The sequence below is a fragment of the Protopterus annectens genome, chromosome 12.part0, assembly GCF_019279795.1.
Source record: "Protopterus annectens isolate FY-2018-M chromosome 12.part0, PAN1.0, whole genome shotgun sequence".
NCBI classification, from domain to species: Eukaryota; Metazoa; Chordata; order Ceratodontiformes; family Protopteridae; genus Protopterus; species Protopterus annectens.
The window spans coordinates 877,270,851-877,291,038 of NC_056746.1; the positions used below are offsets into that span (position 1 = coordinate 877,270,851).

A 20,188-nucleotide genomic window follows, 5' to 3' on the forward strand; every position below is an offset into this window, starting at 1 on the left:
GATATCTTTTCCATTTTGCTGCACAATTCTTTCTTGTTGAAGGTCTGCGAGCCTCAAGGATAATGTCTTTAACCCTTTGGGATAAATTTGGGTTAATTGATCTTATGTAATGTTCCAGGCAGTCAGCTGCAGAGTTTTCAGGTTTGGATGCAGGATGTTGTAGTTGTTCTGTGTTAACAGCAATGGGATCAGGGGTAGTGTCCATATTTGTTCCCGAGACATGCTCCTCAGTAATGGGTACCAATGTTGCCTTGGCCAGTCTGGAGCTATCAGAATGAACCTTGGACGTTCCTCTTTGATCTTCAATAGCACCTTGTGCATCAAAGGAAGTGGTGGGAATGCATATGCTGTCAGGTTTTCCCAACTGAAAGATAGGGAGTCCACCTTCCAAGCAAGTGGGTGGTACGTCCTTGTGCAGAATTTCTTTAGCTGGTGATTGAGTGGGGATGCAAATAAGTCTATTTGTGGTAGTCCCCATTCTCTTGTGATGGCTTTGAAGATGTCCGGATGCAGCATCCACTCGTGGGCATCCGTGGTAGTCCTGCTTAATATGTCTGCTAGAATGTTTTCCTTTCCCGGTACAAAAATTGCTTGTAACTGAATGTTGTAGGTCAGAGCCACATTCCATAGGTCCAGTGCCAGCCGGCATAGAGGGTATGAATGTGTGCCTCCCTGTTTGTTGATGTACCACATAACTGTGGTGTTGTCTGTCCTTATCATCAACTGACCTTCTCGGAGAAATGGTCTGAATGACTGGATTGCCAATTTTACTGCCAGCATTTCCTTTAGATTTATGTACAGGTGCAGCTGGTCTTGAGTTCATAAGCCTTGTATGCACTTGTCCAGCATGTGGGCCCCCCAACCGAGGTCTGAGGCATCTGTCGTGATGGTTTGGCTTGGTTGACTGTTGCAGAAGGGCAATCCTGTGTTTGATTGACAGGCCTGAGCCCACCATAGGAACTCTTGCTTCAGGCATGGGATGATTGGAATTTTGGTTTCTAGGCTGTGCTTGTGTTGAGACCACAAATTCTTTAGGTACCACTGTAGCTTTCTCATATGCAGTCTGGCATGAGGGACCAGAATTATGCAGGATGCCATGAAGCCCAGGGCTTGCAGTACTTTTCTTGCTGTTAGATGGTTCTGCTTTGTTAATGCCAAGAAGTAGAGAGGTAGTTGCTCTTGCTTTTCTACAGTTAGGAATGCCATCTGGTTTGATGTGTCCAGCTCTGCACCCAGAAAGGTTATTCTTTGGGATGGAATCAGCCTTGACTTTTTTATATTGACTGTATATCCCAGAGCTTGCAGCAGGTAAATGACTCTTTGTAAGTCTTCTGTTAGCTTGTTTTTGTTGTCCGCTTGTATTAGGCAGTCGTCCAGGTAGGGGTAAATTTGGATTCCCTGAAGCCTGCAATGAGTAATTACTGATGCCAGGCATTTCGTGAACACTCTGGGCGCAGTAGATAAGCCAAAGGGCAATGCTGAGAATTGATAATGCTCTGATCCTGCAAGAAATCGGAGGTATCTTCTGCAATTTGGTCGTATGGGGACGTGCAGGTATGCCTCCTTGAGATCTAGAGTTACCAGCCAAGACTCCTTGCCCAACATGGGAAGAAGCTGCTGTAGGGTCAGCATCTTGAATTTTGGAACAATGAGGAATGTGTTTAAAGCGGACAGGTCGAGAATAGGCCTCCATTTGCTCTCTTTTCTTGGTACCAGGAAGAGTCTGGAGTAAAATCCCTTTCCTTGTTCCATAGATGGTACCTTTTCCACAGCTCTCATTCTTAATAATTGAGATATTTGCTTTAGAGCTTCTGCCCTTTGAGTAGGTGGTAGGTTTGGCATTCCTCTCTTTCCTGGTAGAGTATGGAAATGGAACCTGTAACCCTGGTCTATAGTTTGCAAAATCCATTTTTCTCTTGTGATGCAATGCCAGTTCTTTGAAAATAAGGCTAGTTTTCCGCCTAAGGGTGCTTCCAGTTGTTCCCTGGTAGGCGGTGCCAGAGCCAAGTCACTGTGATTGTGTTGTTGTAGTGGTGGTGGCTGCGTCTGTGCCTCGCTGGTTGTTACCCTGCCACTGGCGTCCCCTGTAGGCACCCCTGGATTGGTTTCTGCCTCTTGAACGCCTATTCCTGCCTCTCTGTGCTTTAGAGGAGTCCAGAAAGGACCAATTTTTGGAGGGCCAGTTCCTGCTAAACCTTGGTGGTTGAACCTGTAAGAAATCTTTCACTGTTTGTACAGATTTCGCCTTCTCTTCCATCTTTTTCAGTACCTGCTGTGCAGGAGAACCAAATAAATTGACTTTGTCCATGGGTGCATCTAAAAGTTTTGATTTGACATGGTCCGGTAAGGCCTGCTCTTTCAACCATGCATGCCTTCTGATAACTGTGCCAGTCATGGCTGATCTAAAGGAAGCCTCCAGTGCATCATAGCCACATTTTAAAGAATGGTTACTAACTTGCTGTATGTTATGTACCATTTCCTGAACATACTTCTTATCTAAAGATTCATCAGAGGACAGTTTTTTAGTTAACTGGTCTAGCATAAATTCTTGATATTGAATCATATGAAATTGACAGTTCAAAGCCCTAGCTGACAGAGTAGCAGAAGTGTAAACTTTTTTACCCCATCTCTCTAAGGACCTGGATTCCCTTTCAGAGGGGAGGGGTTTTTTTAGTAGATGTAGTTGCTACAGCCTTAGGCCCCTGGGAGATAGTCTCGGGATCTGCAAAAGGAGCCTTGTATAAATGGTGATGAGTGTCCGGGACCCTGTAGAACCTATCGGGCTTAGCAGGGGCCGGAGGTAATGAATCAGGAGCAGTGCAAGCATCATTAAATGCATCATCTACAACAGAAAGTACAGTTTTGTACCTACCATAAATGTAGATGTTCGAAGATCTACATTGCTGCAGTCCTTACATATGGGTAGTCCGCTGTCCTCGGTCGGCCCGAATACCAAAGTATTAGGCTGACGTCGGTCAAGGCGCTTAAGACTGACATCAGGACGTCAGGGTACAAATGCGCATGACCGAAGTCATATCCTCAGTCTTTTCTTGCCCCAGATGTCAGAAGGCCCTAAAAAGAAAGGCCAAAAACCAAAAGACAGCAAAAAACAACCAACCACCCCTGCACTAATCATATTTACAATATTTACAATATTCACAACCCAAACTACACCACCGTCTCCAACTACAGAGGGGAAGGAGGGAGGGTAAATTGGACTGCAGCAATGTAGATCTTCGAACATCTACATTTATGGTAGGTACAAAACTGTACTATGTTCTTCATCTCACATTGCTGCAGTCCTTACATATGGGTAGAATCCCAAAGCAGAGGTAAGGGAGGATGGCAAAACTATAAAGCATTAGGAGCTGCCAAAATGCCCTGTAAAATTGCAGTGGCAAAACCAGCCCTAGATTTAGAGTAAAGTGGAAGGTGGTAATGCTTAGAGAAAGTATGCACTGAACTCCAAGTAGCTGCCTCCAAAATATCTTTAGTAGCCACCCCCCTTTAAAAAGCTGTAGAAGTGGCAGTAGCCCTAGTGGAATGAGGCCTAATCCCAGCTGGAACCTCTTTACCATGATGGGAATAACAGAAAGCAATACAAAAACCAATCCACTTAGAAATAGTTTGTTTTGAAACAGGTTTGCCCTGAGAACCCAAAGCAAAAGAAACAAATAACTGCTGAGACTGCCTGAACCCTTTAGTTCTGCTCAAATAATATCGCAATTGCCTGTGTATATCCAAAGTGTGTAAAATCTTTTCCCCTTTATTTTGGGGGTTTGCATAAAAAGTAGGCAAATGAATAGTTTGGTTTAAAGCCACACTAGAAACCACTTTAGGCATAAAGGAAGGATTAGTACGCAAAGTTACCCTATCCTTATGGAAAATTAAGAAAGGCTCAACCGCCATAAGGGCCTGTAATTCAGAAACCCTTCTCGCAGAGGTAATGGCCAACAAAAAAGCAGTCTTCCATGATAAATATTTCAACTCGGCAGAAGCTGCAGGCTCAAAAGGTTGTAGAGTGAGTTTCTCCAACACAAAATTGAGATCCCAAGCAGGAGTAGGAGCTCTACGTGGGGGTCTTATATTCTTTGCCCCTCTAAGGAATTGCTTAAAGGATGAGAAAACAATGGTGGGTCACAGTCATAGTGAGCAGAAATTGCTGCAGCATGAACCTTAATAGAGGAGAAGGACAAACCTTTGTCCAATAACTCAGTAAGGTATTGAAGAGCCACACTTAAATTAGGCTTAGAAACATCAAAGTCCTTTGCTGTACTCCAAAATAAAAATCTCCTCCATTTATCTGCGTACACTTTCCTTGTACTAGGCCTTCTGGCCTCCAAAATAACATTCAAAACTTGTTGTGGAAGCTGAGACCCTCCAGGGTTTAAAACAGAATATGCCAGGCTGTTAGATGTAGAGAGTGAAGATTGACATTGAGTAAATGACTGTTCTCCTGAGACAGCAGGTGAGGAATCGAAGGTAAAGGCCAAGGAGGCTCCCTGCCAGACTTCTCAGTAATGGGTACCAGTGCTGTCGAGGCCAATCTGGAGCTATTAAAATCATGTTTGGCTTGTCCTGTCTGACCTTCAGGAGTACCTTTGGGAGGAGAGGCAGAGGTGGAAAGGCATACACATGAAGATTGCTCCAATTGAATGAGAGAGCATCCACTTTCCAGGCTGTGGGATGAAACCTTTTGTGCAAAACTTTGGCAGCTGGTAGTTTAGTGGAGAAGCGAACAGATCTATGTCTGGAGTTCCCCATAACACTGTCAATTTCTGAAATACATGAGGATCCAATTTCCACTGTGGGGATCCATAATTTGTCTGCTCAACACATCCGCTAAGGAGTTCTGTGCTCCTGGCAGAAACCTTGCCTGAAGATTTAGCTGTAAACTGAGAGCAGTCTCCCACAAAATCATTGCTTGTCTGCACAGAGGATAAGAATGCGTTCCCCCTTGCTTGTTGATGTACCACATGACAGTTGTGTTGTCTGTTAGAACCAACACCTGCCCTGGAAGAAGTAAATCCTTGAAAGCTATTAATGCAAATTGGACTGCTAACATCTCCTTCAAGATGATATGTAGATGTTGAAGTCTGGCAGGCCACGTGTCTTGTACCCATTTTCCATTTAGATGAGCTCCCCAAGCTTTGTCTGAGGCATCTGTCGTTAGAATCTGACTCGCCTCTGGCCGGGTCACAGAGTCCCTTGTTTAGGTGACATTCCTGAGCCCACCACAAAAATTCCTTTTGAATGCAAGGTATTATCTGAATGACAGTGTCCATATCTTGGCAGTGCTGTGTCCATACATTTTTGAGATACCATTGTAGCTTCCTCATATGCAGTTTGGCATTGGGAAGTACCAGAATACAAGATGCCATGAACCCCAAGGCTTGAAGGACTGTCCTTGCAGTCAGCCTGGACTGACGAGACAATTGATGGAAGTAAAGAGAAAGATTCTTTTGTTTGTCCGGGGTCAAAGAGGCCATCTGGGATGCTGTATTCAGTCTCACACCCAGAAAGCACATGTCCTGAGAGGGTACTAGACTGGACTTTATTTCGCTCACAGAATACCCCAGGCATCTTAACACTGCTATCACATACTGTAAATGATGAAGAAGTTCGTCCTTTCCTTGGGCCAGAATCAGGCAATCGTCCAAATAAGGATAGATTTGTATTCCTCTTAGCCTGAAGAAAGCCATCACTGGAGCCAGAACCTTCGTGAACACTCTGGGCAGTAGATAAGCCAAAGGGCAATGCAGAGAACTGATAATGAGAAGTCCCAGCCAAAACGCAGATACTTCCTGCAACTGAGCCTGATAGGAACATGAAGGTAAGCCTCCTTGAGATCCAGAGTCACCATCCAGTGATCTTTGCCCAGCAGAGGTAAAAGCTGTTGTAACGTCAACATTTTGAACTTGGGAATGTCCAGATATGTGTTGAGGACAGATAAATCCAAAATTGGTCTCCACGTGTTCCCTTTCTTTGGTACTAGGAACAGACGGGAATAAAATCCTAGGCCCACTTCTAGCAGAGGGACCGGTTGTATGGCCCTTATTTGAAGTAGCACAGAAATTTGTTTGTGAGCCTCTAGTCTTTGCTGAGGAGGAACGTCCGGCATGCCTTTGAAAGGAGGCAAGGTATGGAAATAAAACTTGTAACCTTGGTGTATGATATCCAATACCCATTTGTCTTGGGTAATCAAATTCCAATTTTTCTTGAAGAGTGCCAACCTTCCTCCCAAAGGTGCTGCCAGGCAAAAGGGATCTGGCAGCTGAAAAGGTAGGTCATTGGGCCTGTTTACGAAAGGACTGGCCCCTGCCCTCACCCGAAGATTGTGCAGGTGAACTCCCTGTTCTAGGTCTGAAAGAGCTCTGAGTTCTGCCCCTACCACGTCTAGATCTACCCCTAGACTGAGAATCATAAGAAGGATACGTCCACCCATTAGCAGGCCAATTCCTACTAAACTTTGGAGGCTGAACTTGCAAAAAATCTTTAACAGCCTGCATAGACTTAGCCTTGTCTTCCATTTTCTTCAAGACTGACTCCACAGGTGAACCAAACAACACATCAGACTGTAAAGGAGCATCCAAAATCCTTGTCTTAACATGGTCAGATAAATTCTGATCCCTCAGCCAGGCGTGCCTGCGAAGAACTGAACCAGTGGCAGCCACCCTAGACGAGGCCTGTACAGCATCAAAACCACATTGTAAAGAATGCTTACCCACCTGTTCAGAAACATGCACCAAATCTTGTAATTCCTTACACTCGATGCCTTCCGCCAGAGCATCCACCTTAGACTTCAATTGAGAAAGAAGATAGTTTTGATATTTCAACATATGAAACTGGCAATTCAAAGCCCTCATAGCTAAGGTAGAAGATGTATAGACTTTCTTTCCCCATCTATCCAAAGCTCTGGCCTCTATCTGGAGGAACCGGATTTTTTACAACAGAGGCCTTGACACCCTTAGGTCCCTGACTAACAGTTTCTGGGTCCGCCCCAGGACTCTTATAAAGATATTTATGAGCCTCAGGCACCCTGTAATACCTATCCAGTTTAACAGGAGCAGGAGGCAGAGAATCAGGATTAAGTGAAGCCTCTGCAAACACATCTTCCACAACATCCAGAACAGGGGGTATAGCCAAGGGCCTATGCTGGGGTAAAAGCAAAAATTCCCTAAGCCTTTTCCTGGAATCAGAGAAGTCCTGACCTTCCCACTTAAAATGTTCCCTCATGGAATGAGGAGTCTCTGAAAAAGAAAAATCCTCTGGAGGAGAAGCAGAAGGAGTCGAATCATCTGCATCAGAATCAGAATAAGGAGAGTACTCCTGCAAGTCTTCAGCCAAGACTCTGAAACATCCGAAGCCTGCTCAAAACTCCCCAACTCTGGCTCCACCCTAGGCCTCTTATCAGGAGGGGGCAAAGAACCTCTAATCAGAGTAATCAAATCTTCTGCCATTTTAAGCATGTGCTTCTTGGGCACAGACCCTACTGAACTAGGAGTGACACCAACAGAAGCTAAACCTGGCCTGCCTCTGGGAGAAGCCTTGGAAACAGAAGGAGAGGGCCTAACCACCCTACGAAGGGAGGGGAGCACAGTAACCTGAGAAGCCCCTTCAGCCTGACCTGCCTCCTGAGAGGCCACATCCTGCAATATCAAAGTCTCCCCTTGGGACTCCAGAGAAGCCTCCGTCGGAACCACCGGTTCCACTGACGCCTCTAAAGAACCGGCGTTCCGAACGGACGACTCATCTTGCCTGGGTTTAACTGCTTTGTCTTTGCGCTTCTTCGAAGAAGCGGGCGCCGGAGAATCCGACGGCATATTATAATTGCACCGCTTCCCGAAGACCAGCCTAGCACAATCTAACCTTCGCTTAATAGTGTGCTTATTGAACCTAGCACAAAAGCGACACCCAACAACGTCGTGCTCAGGCCCCAGACAAGGAATACACAAAGAATGATAATCCCTATGCGGTATCTGTTTCCCACAAGAAATACAGTTATTCACTTTTTCTGACATCCGGTAAAACACTGAGGCAAGAAAAAAACAAAATATTCCCCAACGGGGTACTTAGCCAACTTTGATTCGGTCTGAAACTCCGAACTCGAAAAATTTCAGAACGAACGGCACTTGCAACGCTGCTTCTGCATCGGACCATGCGGCAAAAAAGACTGAGGATATGACGTCGGTCATGCGCATTTGTACCCTGACGTCCTCATGTCAGTCTTAAGCGCCTTGACCGACGTCAGCCTAATACTTTGGTATTCGGGCCGACCGAGGACAGCGGACTACCCATATGTAAGGACTGCAGCAATGTGAGATGAAGAACATCTGGAGGTATAGCTAAAGGCCTATGCTGTGGTAAATGTAAAAAGGTTCTAAGCCTTTTCCTGGAGTCTGAGAAATCTTGGCCCTGCCACTGAAATTGTTCCCTCATAGCATGCAAGGTTTCCCCAAAGGAAAATTCCTCAGGTGGAGAGGCAGAGGGGATGGACTCTTCAGCATCAGAGTCTTCGTAAGGGGAGTAAGGGGCCTCTGGAGGGTCTGTATTTTCTGAGTCAACAGAGGAATCATCTGTAGATACTGGCTCTGGGAGCTCTGCTCTAGGCCTCTTCTCTGGAGGTGGATGAGAGGCCCTGTCTGGATGAGGCTGGGATCCATGAATTAAAGAAATAAGATCCTCTGCCAGAGAAAGCATATGGGAACTGGAGCTGGGCCTGTGAGAGAGAGGCTTAACAGGCACAGTTTTTGAAGCTTTAGTTGCTTTAGCCCTGGCAAAGGCCTTAATGGACATGGCTGCAGGAGGCGTAGCAGCTCCACGTGCAGTGGGTTGAAATATCCAAGGGAATAGTGTCAGATAATTCCTGAGAAACCGCAACTGCAGGTTGGATTTCAGAAGCCGATTCCACCAGGTTAGAAGAGGCCTCGGTAGAAGGCATGTTTTCGGCTGGAGGAAGAACCGCTTGCTCGGTTTCAGCCGAAACCGAGACACTCGTGGTTGGCTTAACCGCGGTTCGGCCGAAACCGCGGACCGCGAGTGTCGGTCTTTTTCCCTGCGTTTTTGGTTATTTGTGAAGTCGGAGGATCCGACGGCATAATATAAGCAAAATCAGAGCCGAAAAACTGCTCAGCAAATTCCGACCGACGTCTAAGCGTCCATCGGTTAAAAGAAGCACAGGCTAGACAAGCTGCTACGTCGTGGCCTGGGCCTAAACAAGGTAAGCAGTAAGAGTGGAAATCTTTATGAGGTATTTGTTTCGCACAATTTAAACAGTTATTCACATTTTCTGACATCGGCTGAGGCAAGAAAGAGTCCCCAATGGGGTACTTAGCTTTTTAGAAGTCTTCGAAGTAGTATTCGGTAGTAGTAATCTCTGGTTCTGACCGACCGGCACTTGCGAACAGCTTCTGCTTCGGGCGCCACGCGGCAAGAAAGACTGAGGAAAATGGCGTCGGCTGATGCCTTTATACCCGAAGAACTGCAGCTATGACGTCGGGTGAAGTGCGACACCAGCCGAAGCCGGACCCAGACTTTGGAATCCGGCCGACCGAAGGGCTGCCTGACGACAGGACAACCCATTTGTAAGGACTGCAGATGCATCCTTGAAGGACATCATGGCTAACTCCTGGTCCATGGTGGCTGAGCAGGCTACACCAGGGAGACTAAGACCAGTAATGGCCACAGCAGACAGTCACCACCAGTGACGGAGGAACAGCCTGAGCAGTTTGTGTTGGCAAGGGCTCCTTGCAGGTTTTTTATTTTCCTTGAGTGCAAAGGATAGAAGAACCACAGGAATGGTATGCTGTTTTCTCAGAAAAGAAAAGAAAGTCTTTATATCAAAGTATTTTAATTTAATAGAGAAAATGTTACTGCTTGTGAATCTGCAAATTACATGTATTTTCATCCTGTACAGCAGCTTCCTCCTGAAAAATCAGGATGGGAGCTAAGCATTTTAACACAGTAAGCCACATTGCTACAAGGTTACAATATTTTAACAACTGACTTGCACAGTATTTCTACCATATTCATTTTTTCTTAGGCACTGCAAACGAAAAAGGGAAGGTGACACTGATTAACAAGGCAAGCTAGGCTATTGTGAAATCTACAGCAAATTGATTGCATTCTTAGTGCAAATAACACAATAGATTTGCTGTAGGTTTCACAGTAGGGTTTTGGGAGTCAAAGTAAGAGCTCCAGTTATGCAAATCAGAAGAACTCTTATCTGTCAAAACTGCAAACAAAAAAAATACAATTAGTACACCAAGTACTTTATGAGATTCATCTTACCCTTCTGGTAGCGATGCTTATGGTATTCTTTAATACTTTCTACAACACTTCCAGGAAGAATCTCTTGTGCATCCATACTTCTCTCTGTCAACAGTCTCCATCCCATAGCCTCAGTTCTGGGATCTGGCGTAAATACAATGTTCTTGTGCATCTCATTCTCGTCTGTCAAACTGGCACCAAGACCATCTCTGTCCTCATCCCTTGGTAGGATGGCCCATAGTAAAAGATCTGTGCATGGGTTTATACTTACCTTCCTTCGGATCTTGTAGGTTTTAAGATGCTTCTGAAGAGAATCCAATACTGTACAGTCACACTCCAAAAGAATGCTGGGTTCATCTTGCCTCTCAAACAGCCTACAATAAAAGCAGATTTTTTTGCATTTAGTAACTAGCAGTCCAACCAGGCAAAGCTCATTTACAGTGAAGGCCTGGGGAATAAAATTCCAATGACAATACAAATAAAGAACAGAAGAAGCAGTACTATACATACTTTCCAGAGGCATAAGGTACCACTTTAAAACACAACATGTTTAAAAAAGTTACTCACCATAAATACGGATCTCTGGGAAGAACTTTAAGGACCGACTCTGCAGGAATCATGATTTCTTGGGGCACAAAAAGCTTCCTAGGCTGCCATTCTCCCCTCCTTACTACCATAATGCAATGTATACGTTAGTTGTAGGCTAAGAGGAGCACTTAAGATAAAGACAGGGAATGACAGTAGATGTCTTCTCACTGATCAAGTGCTATGGTAGAGTACCTATAACGTTTTTAACAAGCCCCTCAAAAAAAACTCTGGCTGATGAAGCAGTAAGTGGCTGATGAAGCAGTAAGAATAGCCTCTCCCATTCACTCTTCCTGGGTGGCTGGCCTATGGAAGATACCAGTGAAAAATAAACCTCCAAGGAAGACTGGGAACTACAAATGATCACATCCAATTTGCAATGTTTGGCAAAGGAAGTTAGGAATGGCCAAACAGCACTTGCACAAATATCATCCCAAGATGCATTAAGGAAGAAAGTATCGTGTAGGTGTAGAAGGTTTAGTTTAGTAGGCGTTTTGCCTTTGTTCCCTTTAGTGATGGGTACAAAGAGCTGGCCATCTTTTCTAAGAGTTTTGGTACTCTCTACACAACATCTGCACTATGTACAGCCATGTAGTGAACACACTATTTTTATCACAGTAATCTTACCAGGGAAAGCAAGTGTACAGACTGGTTTAAACTAGTCTTTGAAATCTTCTTAGGCATGGAAGATGGTACGGGACAGTATGCAATAAATCCCCATACTTGTGAAAGACAGGCTATGGACTGAACATTAACAAGGCTTGCAGTTCAAAGATTTGCCTGAAGTAACCACCACTAAAAATAATGTTTCCATGACAAATGCAATAAACCTTTCATAAGCCAAAGCAGTGTTCCTGGCAGACATCCAGACTTAAAAGCTTTTCCATTTATCATACCATGTCATTCGTGCATCAGAAGACATTTGTCGGGAAGTAATAATCTACACCACTCTGGTGGAATGGGAGCAGCCAAGCTGTCAGTGAGGGCCTACACATTCAGACAGCATTTGTGAAGGTGGTAAGTCAACAACAGGCTGTGACACAGAAGACTGGGGGCTGGAGAAACTCTAGAAGCAGGGGAAACAAACCTGCTTGGGCTAGGAAGGTACAAACAGGATTGTTGCTGCTTTGGATTCCTTGACCTTGAGAAAAAAAAAAAACTAACTACACAAGCAAAGAAAAAGAAAAAAGAAACAGTAAATAAATAAATAAATAAATAAAACTTTGTACCAAGTTGGTATCTTGCCACTACTGCCAAGGAATCAGGGAAAATATTTGAAACTTGGTGTTCATGAAGGGAGTGAAAATATCACATACCCTTATTTTTGACATGGAAGGGCTGCAGTCAGCTGTATTCTAATGGAATGTGCACTGTTGGTAAGTATTTCTTTGCCTTGAAAGCCCACTTCTAGACCCATACAGCCTCTCTACACAGAGGGTAGAAAAAAACTACTTTGCTTGTTGCAGTGCCGCGCTGCCACTACTGTTGGAGTGGACTAAAATTAGACTTGGTGGATTCTATCCCTGCATAACTTTAACAAAAATGAACTGCTCTTATCAACAACAAACTGATATGATCAAGGATGGGTCAAAACTTCACAAGTCCTTATGCCATGGCAGCATCTTCCCCATCCCAAGCACAAGGCATTTGTTCTAAGCGTTGTTTTGGGAGTTACAACTACAAAAACTTTGCTTACAGAGAGGCTGTACAAAGTCATCCACTACTTCAGATGTTTTGCCATAATGCTGAATCCCTGAGAAAAAAAGTATGGTGAACCAAGTGCTAATGGACATTCAAACTTGAGTGTCCATTACAAAGCATTCACATGGAATGTCGCATGTACTACCATAAAAGTTTCTGCTGCCCACAACTTGCTCGCTAAGCAGAAGCGGAACTGAAGAGAGGATGTGTGGGAGATTTCTAGTGGTAAAAATGACTTGGTGTACAGGAATGCACCTGGTGCAGAGGAATAATGACATGAATACAACCCATGTTTGACTAGCAGCTTGGGTGCTGTATGAGCGAATAAAAAAGACGGGGGAAAGTGGGGTGTTTATAATGACCTTTAAAGACAGAAAGGTCTACAGCAGAAACTTCCTCTGAGCCAAGACTGTCTCAGGTGCTGGCCATTAGAAGTCAGTCATCTAAATCACTTTAGGTAGAGGAAGACAGCTACTACCAACATACATTTGTGAACCTAGACAAGCAGAAATAAGAATGAAGAGTAAAGTTTGAAACTGACAATGACCCACTTAAATTCAAAAGTGTAGTAAAGGACATTTTCTTGCTTATCTACTTCCCGATTCTTCATGTACAGCTAAAAGTCTTACGAATATAAATCTCACACATATACTACTTTGAAGTGCAGAAGGAAGGAGCCTGAATAGACTTCTTGAAAGACTCTTTTCTAGAGAACCATCTACACGTATTTCCTTGCACGTACTTTTTGTCAAGAGGGAAGGGTTGAAATTAATTGGGTGGATAACAAAACTTTTTGACAGCCTTCTGCTATCATTTCCCTTGCATACCATCAGACCCAAAGCTGAACTAAGGGCATGGAAGGCATCCCTAACCAACTCACCTGGGATAGTCCAGTTGGGAATGCTGCTGACCTGTATGAAAACGTAGGACCTCAACGTCTGGACACACATACTTGTTGGGAAATGGATAAGAAACTATGCTGGCTCTCATGAGGTCCATGCATCTAAAGCTGTAGGTTTTGACAGGACCAAGACTTACACTGATGTATAATGTTTGCAACTAAAGTGGTGTCAATGCTGTTTGCCTATGTCATATGTGATAATTTAATAAAGAGGTTTACTGAAAAAAAAATTACACTGAATCCAATGTGTATGGGTAAAGGACCATGACTGTGGGGATGGGAGCCCCTCACACCCACAGGGATAACTGCTTGCTCTTTCAATTTCTGGGCCTCCTAAAAGATGAATCCATAAAGGGTACTCTAACTCCATTCACAGAAAGAGTGAGTTAGAGCTGTGTGTGTTAAGTATGGCAATGCCAGTTTCTGCTGCACTGTTATCTACCTGGTATGTAACAAACACCAACATGCTACCCTATGGTTGGGACCACAGATACCCAAGCATTCAGTCTCTTTCACCTCCCTACCAACCATTTCCTTGAAAAAAATGCTATACTTCACACAAAAAAAAAAAAAAAAAAAAAAAAAACTGGCCAAAAGTACTGTACTAGTTTGTACTTGATATATTACACCCCAAACAACTTTCCCTCCAGCATTTAAAATCAATACACCTCTCAACCTCCCTCAAACACTACTTCTCTTTCTCTAACTTCTCATCCACCTCTGTATCCCTCTCATCCCAATCATGCATTCTCTGTGCTCCCAAGTGATCCACCTTCCAGATACATTAATTTGAAACAAACGGCTAAGAAAGAACTAACTATATACCATACTCTCTCGGTCACATGCTATTACCACTATCCTATATAATACTATTATCTTCCCTCCTACATAATTTTATAACCATCTTCTCAGCTATACCCTTCATTATATCTCAAACCTTTCTGTCCCCAAATGTAGCAGTGAACTACATTTTCCCTTCTACAGTACAAATCCATATATATATATATATATATATATATATATATATATATATATATATATATATATATATATATATATATATATATATATATATATATATATATATATATATATATATATATATATATATATATATATATATATATATATATATATATATATATATATATATATATATATATATATATATATATCCATATCCATCTTGTAGTTATTTTTTTTCCAGAAAAATGTGACTTATTTTTTGAGAAGCGTCTGAAATGTACTTGTTAATACAAATGTACTGTGATGGAGATTTTCTGCCATAGCCTCTACTGAAAATGTGCTCTGCCCAGTCAGACCTTCCTGGTCAACAAAGACAGACAAATTAATTTAACCAGGCATATCCAACAACTGGAACTTCCACAAAGGTACCTCACTAAAAGAATACAGGGCATAAGTAAAATGTCCTATGCAGACTGCCTCAAGGCCCTATCCTTGTATTCAGTCTCCTACAGGGTTTTGAGAAGAGATCTATAACTGGCATACGAGGCATTGTTACACCCCAATCTAATGGACCTCCTGCATATCCACAAAACAAACAGCACCAGAATTACCTGTAGTTTCATAGGGTTTACTAGGCTAATGACCACAACAGCCTTTTTAAGCCTAGCCCTACATCCCAAATCTCTGACAAGTTCTGATACCCTTGGTAAGTATTAGCAGGGGGTTGGGAGATGAACTATTTACAGGTTGCCTGTGCCCATTAGAGACATATGTGCCAAACCAGGGATGAATTTCCTATTCCACATCCAATTGTCCAGGTTGCACTTAAATTGGGTTAGGGAGGAACTCTGCTTCACATGGATGGGGATCCTGTTCCAGAGATGGGATAATCTCTGGGATACATACCCGTCTCTCCAGCAGGTCCTATTTATATCACAGGAAAGGTTTAAGTTTTTAGAACGGATAATTCTGGTGCTGTTTTGAGGATATGCAGGAAGTCCATAGAGGGGTCTGAGAATGCCCTGTATGTCAGGCACAGATCTCCCCCCAAAAGCCTGTAGGAGACGATACAGGGGACAGAGCCTTGAGGCAGTCTGCATAGGACATTTTACTTAAGCCCTGTATTCTTTTAGTGAGGAACCTCTGTGGACGTTCCAACTGTTGTATATGCATGGTTAGGTACACACCAAAGGAGGCATTGTACTCAATGATAGGTCTGATGAATGTTGAATACAGCGGAACAATGACTTCCCTGGACTTGGATGCCATACCCATCTTTATAAAATGCACAACACAGAATGATTTCCTCACCACTGTAGACACATGATGGTTAAAGGCTAGATTACTATCTGTGTGTCCCCCAAGTCCCTGACTACTGGGTCAACTCTAAGGGATGTGTTGTCAATATGATAGTTATCCAGGGTGGAGGACTTCCTGAAGGATACTATTATGCATTTCTTAGCATTTACTTTTAGTCTATGGCACTGACACCAACTGTTTGTGTGTGTCAGCCCTTCCTAGAGAACATCTGAGACAGTTTGGGATTCAATGACAGCTCCTAATTTGCAGCCATCTGCAAATTTAGTCAGCTAGAGACCACTGACATTGGCCTTGACTTCAGAGAAGTAAATGCCAAAAAGAAAGGTAAAAGGACCGATCCCGGAGGGACTACACTGGTGTCTGGCCTCTTTGTAGAGGTGGACTCCCCACTTCCTGGGTCCTGTCTGAGCCAGCTGGCTATCCACTGGGTAACAATCAGGTTTGTACCCAACCTCTTGAGTTTGTCAATAATGCTCGATTGGGGTGCTGTGTCAAATGCCTTGGCCAGGTCAAGGTAGGTAGTGTAAACCATTTTGCCCTCATCCACTGCTTTGCTGACCTTCTCAAAGAAGTCCACCAGGTTGAGTAGGCATGATCTGCCCTTGACAAAACCAAACTGGGTTGGATCCAGTGTCTGGAGGTTTACTATATCACTACTGATCACTTCCATGATAATTCTTTCCATGGTTTTACATACAAGACTAGTAAGACTTATGGGTCTGTAGATTGCCCACCTTTGTGCAGAGGCAGGACTGTTGCTGTTCTCCATTCATGAGGCATGAAGCCTGTTTGGAGACTACAGTTAAAATAGCAATTCCTAAGGCCCTGAAAGGTCATGTTTCATGCTGCTTAGAAGGTATCCTTGGATACTGTCTGGGTCCATTGATGCAGTGTTCTTGACCTTAGAGAGAGCATTAATGACCTGTTCCCTAGTGATAGCAAGGGGAGTTGTATTTGATGGTATTTCCTTGTCTGTGATATAAACAGGACCAGCTGGAGAGACTGGCATGTATCCCAGAGACTACCCCCGTCTCTGGAAAAGGCTCCCCAGCCATGTGCAATGTTCCTCCCTAACCCAATTCAAGTGCAACCTGGACAATTGGATGGGGAACAGGAAATTCATCCCTGGTTTGGCACTCGTGTCTCTAATGGACACAGGCAATCTGTAAATGGTTCATCTCCCAGGACCCTGCTTGTAAAGGTTTCATCTCCCAAGCCCATCCCTGCATTTCAAAACAGCAAAAGTATTAACACCACTCCTTTTTAACGATAAATTACTGAAGTTTTTTAATGTGACAGCTTTCGTCCACTTACAATGAAGGAACTTCATCAGACCCTTCTTGCAATTATCAAGGGTATCAGTACTTGTCAGAGATTTGGGATGTAAGGCTAGGCTTAAAAAGGCCCTTGTGGTCGCTAGCGTAATAAAAATCTATGAATCTGTTGAAAAAATAAACAAATACATTAATTAATTCCGTCCTCATGGGTAAAACGGAGGATGCAAATACTTTCCCAGCTAAACTACAGACTGCAGTTTTCTGCCTGGGACATGAACATGAAGACTGATGAAAAAGGTTCACCATTAAAAGCTACTCACAGACAGTGATGGTTGGCTTGATGATCCTTGCCAATACAAAATACTTCACAGGGAACAGACTATACCCATTTCTTTCCATCAGCACTGAGGGCACAGTGCCAGATATTCAGACTGTTGACAACCTCCCCCCACCAAAGTAAATACAGGGCCAGATTCAATTGCACATAACATAAATGCAACTCTCAAGGTGAAAAAACTCTTGCTACACTTAACAGTGCACTCCAGTCACTGAACCAATTAGCCAAAGCCAGATAAGAGGTTAAAACACAGCCATCAGGCTAAAGACAACAACAAAGCCTTCTTCAGCTATGTTAGAAATCTTAGAAACAATGCCTAGTACTGCATAGAGCTAATACTATATTAAATTCACATATTCAGAGCCAGAAGACACAGCCAACCTGTTAGTGGAATTTAGCTCTTGATTTAACCCCCATCCAACATTCCCAGATCTCAAACCCACAGTTACACCTCTCCCTCAAATCTCACAGGAACAAGTCCTCAAAGTACTATCGGAGGCCAAGAACACTGCTTCAATGAGGCCAGATAACTTACTAGGCTGCTTACTGACCAGCCTGAGGGAGGGCCTGCCAGAACCCTATTCAGGCTTTTCAATCTCAGCCTTCAAACAGGCTTTTGTGCCAGAGGAGTGGAGGACAGCAACTATCAACCTATTGCACAATGGTGGGTCATCAATGAACCTGGAAAATGTTGCCCCATAAGTCTCGCCAGCCACATCTGTGGGGCTGGGGAAAGAATCATTTTGGAATAAACAAGGCCATGAGCAACCTACAAACTCTTGACCCAAGGCAGTTTGGAATTGTCAAGGGTACATCCCACCTACTTAAGCTGGATGACAACTTTAAGAAGGTTAATGAACCATGGATGACTGCAAATCAGTATAAAAAACATATCTAAAGCTCATAAAGGTGTTCAACACCAGCCCACATTCAGGTAGTGTACTGACACTATCCTAGCTAAATGTTAATTTCCAAGTAACTCATTGTATAGCAACTTGGTTCATAAGTAGAAACCATGAAATTACGGTGGCTGCTCTACCTCGTCCAAAAGATCGGTCACTAGTGGTGTACACCAGGGTTCAGTCATTGGGCCATTCCACTTTGACATTCACTTCCTGGCAGTCAAAGCTCCTGTTAAGGGTATATGTCTGACTCCCAAAAGAACACCAACATACTCTGAGCGGGTCTTTCCCAAATCAATAGCTGGTGCCAAAATCATGCACTAAAACTGAATTCCAAGCAATGTAGAACAGTATCAGTCACGAAATGGGATACTGCAGCACAGCTATATGGAATTTTGTAAATAACCTGTATGTCATTCGTGAATATCAACATGATGCATTTAAGATGCTTGTGTTACAACTGTATTAGAAATGTATGTCATGTGTATATCAAAGTGGTTTGCACAGTGTGTTAAAAAGGTATTTTAAAAAGGGCTTGTGCTTAAGATATAACCACAGTGTGCCCTACTGGAAGAGAACAGAAATGTACATGTACTATTGTAGCCGTTTAAAATGTATATATTGTAACAGTGGGAAGTGAATACAGGAGGTTAAACTTCAGAAAAATGGCTGAAATTAAATTTATGAATACACAACAAAAGATGCTTTCAGTTTTCAATGCAGCTAGACAGAGTCTGTGCCGAGAAGCTTCCTGTATTGTCTTCAGAGTGAACTAATAACTAGTTTTGAAATGTGAAGGAATACAATTGTTTTATAACTTCCGGCATCTGCCAAAGATCTAAGGGTCTATGTATTTTCACAGGTAGATGCAAGATCTGAGGTTTATGTATTTTTACAGGTAGATGCTACATACTGCCAGATTCCAACAGTGGGGGTTTCACCTGGGATAGAGTCAGATGACAAGAAATGATATCAGTTTGCAAGCTATCTCAGCAGTAATATTTGAGATATTAGTTTGAAAAGTCTCACAGAGACAGAGCATTCTGTATTCTATCTTGGACCTGGGAAGAACCATTCACCACAACATCTGCTTTGCTCTGATGAAGTAAGCTAACTATTGTATAGTAATTCTCTTGGATATAGCCAGGGATATAATAACGCTTAGTTTAGAAATTTCTCTATTTATATGAGACTACCCTGCAGTGTTGTTTTAAATTTTTCCTGTGATTTTGAACACTGATGTCACTATGAATATATACTGAAAATGTACTTGTTCTTTTATTATTTATTATTAAATATATTTGAAACTTTCATTGTGGCTGATCTGACTAGAGATATTTAAGTTTTGAGAGTACTTGCATATTTATTTGGTGACATTGTGTGGGCCACTCCAACAGCCTTGCTCTTGGTCAAACTACCATTTGTATTAATAATATTATACAGTAAAATTGATAAGTAGTTGGCTGGTGGCAGTGATAACTTCCTTATAGTTTGGGCAAAAGAGGGCATAGCTAGTAAATCTGTGCCAGCCTTTCCCAGGTGTGTGCGTAAATCAAACCTCAAAGAGTCCGTGTGTGTGTCAGCTAATGGGCAGAGACACGAAGTACTGGTTGGACAGAGAAGGTGCCAGAGGGCTTAGCTTGGCCACTCAGCGGAGATCTCAACTCCATACCTGTGCCAGTGGGGAGTCTTATTGGGAATCTGGAGAAAGAGGGAGAAACCAGCCCCAGACTGACTGTGGTCTCTGTGGGCTTTTAAGGGAAATTGCACTTGATTTCTGGAAATATTGTGCGTGTACTTGCTATCCCCCCAGTGTACGTCCCCCACTGTCGCCAGTGATGAGGATTGAGGCTCCTTGATTACTGGTCCAGTGGTGGTCACAGTATCCTTTGGCAAACAAGTCATCCCTTGTAACAGTCAAATTGATAAC

General features: G+C 43.2%; 1 protein-coding gene across 1 annotated transcript in view; it reads right to left on the reverse strand.

Moving 5' to 3' along the window:
• IBA57 (iron-sulfur cluster assembly factor IBA57) overlaps positions 1 to 20,188 on the reverse strand; it is a 94,526-nt gene that overhangs the window by 28,911 nt on the left and 45,427 nt on the right. The window contains exon 2 of the mRNA XM_044089908.1: positions 10,291 to 10,643. Coding sequence (XP_043945843.1) covers positions 10,291 to 10,643 — 353 coding nt within the window. The remainder of the gene's footprint in view (positions 1 to 10,290; positions 10,644 to 20,188) is intronic.